The sequence below is a fragment of the Corvus brachyrhynchos genome, unplaced genomic scaffold (genome assembly GCF_000691975.1).
Source record: "Corvus brachyrhynchos isolate BGI_N302 unplaced genomic scaffold, ASM69197v1 scaffold1103, whole genome shotgun sequence".
NCBI classification, from domain to species: domain Eukaryota; kingdom Metazoa; phylum Chordata; class Aves; order Passeriformes; family Corvidae; genus Corvus; species Corvus brachyrhynchos.
Window position 1 is genome coordinate 189751 of NW_008236980.1, and position 7025 is coordinate 196775.

Below are 7025 nucleotides of genomic sequence, written 5' to 3' on the forward strand. Positions count from 1 at the left end.
GGGGGCGGAGGTGCCCAGGTCCGGCCGCGGGGTTGGGGCGGGAGGTGGGGGGCGGCTCCGGGGTCGGGAAAGGCCGAGGCACTTCCTGGTCTGGGGTTTGGGTGGCGTCGGGGCCGGGCGCTGTGTCCCCAGGTCCAGGGGAGCCTCAGGTTTGGGGGAGCTGTGGAGCCATGTGTTGCCAGATTTCGGGGAGCCATGGCACCGAGTGTCCCAGATTTGGGAGATCCATGAGTCTCTGTGTCCCAGATTTCGGGGAACCATAGGGCCCCGTGTCTCCACCCTTTTCCTGTGTCTATGTCCCGCGAGGCAGCTGATTTGAGGGTGTCGGGACATCCCCCGCCCTCGGAGGGGACAGAAATACCCATTTCTGGGGGCACATGCAAATCACATGCAAATCGCATGCAAATGAGCGCGGCCGGGTTCCTGCCAGGGGGACCATGACAGGTGACACCGGGAGCCCCTCGCTGCCATTCCCTGGGCTGCTGTGCCCGGGAATTCGGCTCTGCATGACCTGTCCCACCCCTGCTCTCCTTCCCAGTCCAGGCCACAGCTGGACTCTGGTCATCCCCTCAGGGTTCCCAGTTCCCCTTTGCGTGGTTCCTCCTGGAGATGTCGGAGAGCCCCAACAGGCACCTCAGTCATCCCCAGGTGCCACCATCCTGGATCCATCCCTGCCCCACCATTCCCAGGCTGGGAAGCAGCTGTGGCACCATCCCTGGCTGGGAAACAGCTCCATGCCTGTCACCTTTCCCAGACTGGGAAACAGCTGCCCCCCTACACCCTACTGGGGCTCCCAGTTCCCCTTTCCGTGGCTCCTCCCCGGGACTGCATCCGGAGCTTGAGCCGGCTCCTCGCTCGCCCACAGGTGCCACCACCGCTCCACGGCCATGCTGGACGTGCCCTTCCTGCCCTTCTGCGCCTTCCTGGGAACGCTGGGATTGCTCTGCGTGGCCATGGTGGGCACCTGGTGCCAGCACTGGCGCGGGGGCTTTTCCCTGGACGGCAGCTCCCGGACATTCAACTGGCACCCGGTGCTGATGGTGACGGGATTGGTGGTGCTCTACGGCGCAGGTGAGCTCAGGGAGCGTGGGGATCCCGGCACGGCTCCTTCCTCACCTTTTTCCCCCCCCCACAGCCGCCCTGGTTTACCGCATTCCCAACACCTGGAGCGGCCCCAAGCTTCCCTGGAAGGTGCTGCACGGCAGCTTGGCTTTGGGAGCGTTCATCCTGACCGTGCTGGGGCTGGCGGCCGTGTTCTGCTTCCATAATTCCCAAGGGACGCCCAACATGTACTCGCTGCACAGCTGGATGGGGCTGGGAACTGTCTTGCTCTTCTCCTGCCAGGTGGGAGAGCCTCCGTAGATCCCCCAAACCCTCCGGCATCCCGAGTTTTCCAGCCTCACCTTCTCTTCCTGCAGTGGGCGGCGGGTTTTGGAGAATTCCTGCTTCCCTGGGCTCCTGCCTGGCTCCGGGCACTCTACAAGCCCATCCATGTTTTCTTCGGCTCCACCATCCTCTTGTTGTCCGTGGCTTCCTGTGCGTCAGGAATCAACGAGAAGCTTTTCTTCAGCCTGTGAGAGTCGGGGGGGGGCTCGGGAAGATTCCCCACAGGGAAAGGGGGGCTCAGCATGGGGATTTGGGCTGGATTTGGGAGCAGCCAGCTCGGAGCAAAGGGAACTGAGCGCTTCCTCCCTCAGGTGTGTGGGTCCCTGCACACTTCCCTGCAGGCTTGGGGGGGGTTTTGGGTAACGTCCAGAACATTCCCAGCCCTTCTTCCCTGCTCCAGGAAGAACGGGACCACGGCGTACAAGCTCCTGCCGGCTGAGGCTGTGTTTGCCAACACCCTGGGGCTCCTCATCCTCATTTTTGGGGTGCTGGTGGTGGCTGCCCTGGCCAGGCCCAGCTGGAAGCGCCCGGATTCCGACTCCCTGGACTCCCGCCAGGTACGGGATGCGCTGGGTGGATTTGGGAAGCCGGACTGGGAAGCTGCCCCCCCAGCACAGCCCCGAGGGTGGGGAAGGATTGAGGCTCATCCCTGTATCCCACAGCCCCTGCTCTCCAGCGAGCGCTGATCCCAGGGATCTGCCAGCACTCCCAAGCTGCATCCTTGTGCCTCCACGTGCCAGCTCCTGCCTGGATCCCGGGCCATGCCAAACCCCAGCGCTTCCCAGTGCCATCCCTCATTGCTGCAGCTGGAGCTGCCGGAGCCTCGCTGGGACGAAGAGGAGCATCCGTATCACTCCCACTCCAGAGGATCCAGCTCAGGGTGGAGCCACTCAGGGATCTCACGGACATGGAATAAAGCACTGGCTTCCGCAGGGCTCCGGCACTCAAATCCCTGGGGACAAGGGAGGGCCTGGGAGCTGGGGTGGGAGAGGTGGGAGCTTGGGAGCCAAGCCAAGCTGCTCCTTCCAAGGGCTTGTCCTCACTGGTGCCCTGGGGACACGGGACAGCTCCCTGTGGTCACCCCACGGGATTTGGGATCATGCTCTGCCCCGTCCCTGCTTCTCCTTTGTCCCTTTCCTAGGATCCCCCCCCCAGACCCCGTGCCCAGAGCCATGTGAGCCCTGTGGTTTCCCCTCCACACCCCGGGCTTCCTTCCTCCCCCTAAGTCACAGGATCCCTGTTCCCATCTCCCTTCCCAGCTTGGAGCAACAGCGGGCACCTCCACACCCCCAAATTCCACCATCCCGCCGCTCCCAGCCAGCATGGGGAACACAAAGGATTTTTGGGATACACTTCCTGGTCACCAGAGTGGGGTTATGGGGGGCCACGTCCCAAGGTTTATTGGGAAACACGTCCTTGAAGGAACCCCAAGGGTTATTGGGATACGCTTCCCAGTCACGTGGGGGGCCATGAGGGTTTATTGGGATACACGCCTCTATCACCACGAAGTGACACAGATTTTTTGGGATACACATCCCTGTCATCAGTGGGGGGCCTCCAGGGGGTCCTGCAGCCCCTCCAGCACTGCTCCCAGCACTGCTGCAACTGCCACAGCCCCGGGATCGGGCTGCTCCAGCCGGGATGAGCGGATGTAGCTGGCTCTGCCCGCCCCGGCCTCCATGTGCCTGGTGGCCTCCGCTGCCACCTCTGCGCTCTGCCAGGGAAAACAGGGTGTTTTCCAGGGTAACAACAGGGATTCCCATCCAATTTTCCCACCATCTCAGCTCCCAGCTCTCCGTACCTGGACAGCAGCTGCCAGCACCCGGAGCGGGTCGGCACCGGGACTGCGCAGGGCATGCAGAGCCTGCGCGGCTGCACACAGCGAATCCAGCTGGGAAAAGCGGGAATCAGGCTGGGAGTCGGTGCTGAGGCCAGGTGGGAACTCCCTGGAATCCTCCTGGAAGCCTTCCTGGCTCCCGGGCTCTCCTGGCACTCACCATTGTCCGGTCTCCTGGCGCGGCTCCTCCATACCTGTGCGGGATGCAGGGAAATTCAGGGGGGGATTGGGATTCCCAGGGCGGATTGGGATTCCACAGCCCCCGGCACTGACCTCTGCATGGCCTCAATCCCAGCGTCCATGGCATCAGCCCATGCCGGGGAATCGCTGCGGCCCTGCAGGCTCCGGGCGGTCGCCGTCAGGAAGAGCGCATAGAGTTTTGGCGCCCTTCCCCTTCCATTCCCATTCCCCTTCTATTCCCCTTCCCATTCCCATTCCCATTCCCATTCCCATTCCCATTCCCATCCCCACTCACCACTCCAGAGGAGCCTCCCATCTGCTCCAGCAGCACATCAGCCAGGGCGGAGAGCAGCTGGGCCGGGGCGGCCGGAGGCGGCCGGGAGCGCATCCATTCCCGGATGGCTGTGGGGATGGAAGGGACAACAGGATGGGGGTGGCCCTGGAGTCCCCAGTCCCTCGTGGGGACAAGCAGGGACAGCCCTCAGTGGCACTGGATGCAGAGACATTCCAGGATAAAATTCTAGGAAGGAGCACCCCAGGCTTCCTTAATCCCAAGAAGGGATGTCCTGGGGAACTGCCCGCTCCCAGGAGATGCCATGGGGATACAATTCCCTGGATAACGGCCCCCACACCCACCTTGGGCCGCCCGGGCGTGCGTGTGGCCGCAGTCCCCGTCACCAGCTCCCCGATCCAGCTCGTTGAGCTTATCCTGGATATCCAGCAAGGTGCTGCACACCCGCTCCAGCACCCGCTGCACCCGCACTGTGCCAGGTCCTGCAGAGAGGAGATGCATCCCTGCACGTTCCCAAGGGAAACTGAGGCACGGGGCGGGGGGGGTGGGGTGTGGGACAAGGGACGGGAGCTCTGTACCAATTCCAGGCTCATCCTGTGGCTTCCTGGGTCCCTCCATCGGTGCTGGCACCTCCTCTCTCCGGGTGGTTGCCGGTCCCGTGGGAATGTTGGGCCATGCCATGGCCGTGGTCTCGGCATCTGGAAGAGCCAGAGGAATGTGGTGGCTCAGGATGCCATTGGATCCTTACTGGCACATCCAGCAGCCAGGAATTCCACTCCCAGACATCCCACTGACCTCGTGTCCCGTCACCCAGCACCTGGCAACGCCCGTGCCCCAATCCCAGGCCACATTCCCACTGGGAACTCACCGATCAGCCCCACCAGCTCCTCGTCCACCCGCATGAGGGTGAGGGACACTCCGGCCATTTCCAGCGCCGTCATGAAGGATCCCACCAAGGCCCGGGCGATGCGGATCTCTCGGCTCTCTGTGGGATCCAGGAGCGAGGCGGGGGGATTTCAGAGCGGAATTCCAGAGCAGCCGGAGCCAGGGAATGGGATCCCAAGCTCCCCCCTGCACTCACCCAGGCAGCGCACAGCAGCTCCAGCCACAATTCCCAGCTCCAGGCAGGACAATCCACCCAGGTTGTTTACCACGAGCACCACGGAGGATCCTGCAGGATGGGTGGCAGGATGAGACTGGGATCCGGGGGATTTGGGGGAGCACGGAGGGGCCGGGGGGCTCACCAGGGGTCAGGGACAGGTGGGAAGAGTTGGATGGATCCGTCATGTGCTCCAGCATCGTCTCCACAGCCTTATCCGCCGGCAGCACCTGGAGGGAACACAGAGCAGGGGAAGAGCAGAGTGCGGAGGTCTGGGAATAGGGGGGATCTGGGAACGGGGAGGAAGCAGCAGAATTGCCCCCTCACCTTCATCCTGCGCACTCCAGCCTCGCCGTGGATCCCTGTGGAGACAGGGCCGCGTCACATCCCAACCCTGGTGATGCCTCCCCAGGGGGGACAGGGGTATTCGGACCCTCTGGGGATCCGAGGGGGACGCGGAGGGGCTGCTCCTCACCCAGCCCCATCTCCATCTCATCCTCAGCCAGCTGGAACGAGGGCTTGGATCCCGGGATGCTGCAGGGAGACAGGCTGAGACCCAGGGTACCTGTGCAGGTGGGAATGCTCCGTTAAACCCGGGGGGAATTTCAGGATTCAGGGGCTGGGGGACACAGGACAGCATTCCCACAGGATAACGCAACGCACCCATGGCTTTGGCAGCCGCCGTCACCTTCTCCACGATCTCATCCAAGCTCGCTCCCGCCTCAGCCAGAGCTCCCGCCACCTGCCCCGGGCAGAGCGGGTGAGCGACCCGCCAGAACTCCCCAAATCCCCACAAAGGATCCCGGCAGGACCTTGTGGATGAGGACGGTGCCACAGATCCCGCGGCGGCCGGCTTTCCCCGGCGTGGCGAAGGCGCAGTCGTCGCCCACCACCACCATCCGCACGTTGGCCCCCTCGGCCTGCGCCCGCTCCAGGGCCATCCCGAAATTCAGCCGGTCCCCGGTGTAGTTCTTCACGATCAGGAGGATCCCAGCTGCGGATGCATGTGGAGGCAACGGGAATGACGCAGCACTGGAGGGGGGGACCCCAAAGCTCCAGGCCGGTGTGTTCCCAACCTGCTCCGGCCTGTGCCACGGCCCGGATGGCCGCCAGGACACTGCCCACGGACGGGGATGCGAACACGGCTCCGGCCACCACTCCAGTCAGCATTCCCTTCCCGACATAGCCTGTGGAGAGGGAGGAGGGCTCGGAACAGTGTCCGTGGGGGGGGGGTCCAGGTGGGGCAGGGGGGGTCTCACCTGCGTGCGCGGGCTCGTGGCCGGATCCCCCTCCGGACAGCAGGGCCACACGGCCACGGATGGCCGGCAGGTCATCCCGAAGGACCACCCGGTGTCCCTGGAGCAGCCGGAGCCCGGGATTGCAGGCCACCAGCCCAGCCAGAGCATCGTCGGCACAGCCGGACACGGTCGTCACCAGTTTTTTGGAGACCTGGGGGGAAAACAGGGGGCGGTGGGATAGGAAAAGGAGGAATGCCAACCCCACAGGAATGACAACCCCCCCGTTCCAGGCTCACCTCCATGGGAGCGGAGCGCAGCGCTCGGATCCGAGAATGGGATCTGTCCGGAGAGAGGGCAAGGTCCAGGCTGGAAGGGACAGCGGTCCGGAGAGGCGGGGCTGGGAAGGGAGTGGGGTGAGATGGGAGTGTCTGGTGGGAATGGGGGGCTGGCGTTGGTGTTGTCCCCAAATAGGGACACCCCCCCAGGCAGGGAGCGCCTTGTGGGATGGGAAATCAGGGGGAGACCACCCCCAAATAGGGACGCCTCTGTTTTGTGATGGGGGGACTCCCACCTTCAGGGATCTCCTCTCAGCGCAGGCCCTGGACGGATCCGCGCTCCCCCCTCACAGCGGGGACCCCCCGCCCCAGGTTTCGGGGGGCACAGAGCTGCAGGGAGCTGGGAGGGGACTGCATCCTCCCAAGCGGGGCCCTCCCTTCGGGGGATCAGCGCGGATCCCTCGGGTTTTGGGGGCGATCCCCCGCGCATCCCCCTCCACACCTGCGCTCTCCAGGGTCCTCCCGTCGCCCCTCTCGTCTGCTCTCCAGGGTCCTCCCAGCTTGCTAGAGCGACCCGTCTCATCTGCTCTTCGCGGTCTTCCCAGAGGGCTAGAGCGGCCCGTCTCGTCTGCTCCTCCCGTGTCCCCTCAGCGGGCTAGAGCGGCCCAGTGTCCCCACTTCCCGGAAGTGGCGGCGACGGCGGCGGAGAGGCCGCGCT

General features: G+C 64.5%; 2 protein-coding genes across 6 annotated transcripts in view; one reads left to right on the forward strand and one right to left on the reverse strand.

The window, feature by feature from the left end:
- The window catches only part of LOC103611822 (cytochrome b ascorbate-dependent protein 3), a 10476-nt gene extending 8155 nt beyond the window's left edge, over positions 1–2321 (forward strand). Inside the window, exons 1-6 of one of the 3 annotated variants that reach the window (XM_008629390.2) lie at positions 7–18; positions 866–1071; positions 1136–1344; positions 1419–1573; positions 1787–1943; positions 2049–2321. In XM_008629390.2, coding sequence (XP_008627612.1) covers positions 888–1071; positions 1136–1344; positions 1419–1573; positions 1787–1943; positions 2049–2072 — 729 coding nt within the window. In that variant the 5' untranslated portion in view covers positions 7–18; positions 866–887 and the 3' untranslated portion in view covers positions 2073–2321. Of the gene's footprint in view, positions 1–6; positions 19–862; positions 1072–1135; positions 1345–1418; positions 1574–1786; positions 1944–2048 lie in introns of those variants that run through there. The other 2 variants (XM_017728637.1, XM_017728636.1) reach the window with 2 other exon arrangements.
- A 434-nt stretch (positions 2322–2755) lies between these two features.
- Positions 2756–6957, reverse strand: TKFC (triokinase and FMN cyclase). 3 transcript variants are annotated; one of them, XM_017728635.1, is made up of 18 exons: positions 6810–6957; positions 6329–6371; positions 6054–6243; positions 5871–5981; positions 5607–5788; positions 5458–5536; positions 5270–5359; positions 5122–5156; positions 4940–5024; positions 4777–4866; positions 4564–4680; positions 4274–4393; positions 4040–4177; positions 3699–3805; positions 3497–3600; positions 3384–3417; positions 3188–3277; positions 2756–3100 (listed from the first exon to the last, which is right to left on the reverse strand). In XM_017728635.1, the coding sequence occupies exons 2-18, from the start codon at positions 6332–6334 to the stop codon at positions 2930–2932; spliced, it is 1749 nt and encodes a 582-aa protein (XP_017584124.1). In that variant the 5' UTR covers positions 6335–6371; positions 6810–6957; the 3' UTR covers positions 2756–2929. The 3 variants fall into 3 exon arrangements, with proteins under 3 accessions (XP_017584124.1, XP_017584122.1, XP_017584123.1); XM_017728633.1 differs by having other exon boundaries at positions 6329–6429; XM_017728634.1 differs by lacking the exon at positions 6810–6957 and adding an exon at positions 6604–6794 and having other exon boundaries at positions 6329–6429.
- Positions 6958–7025: the final 68 nt, after the last annotated feature.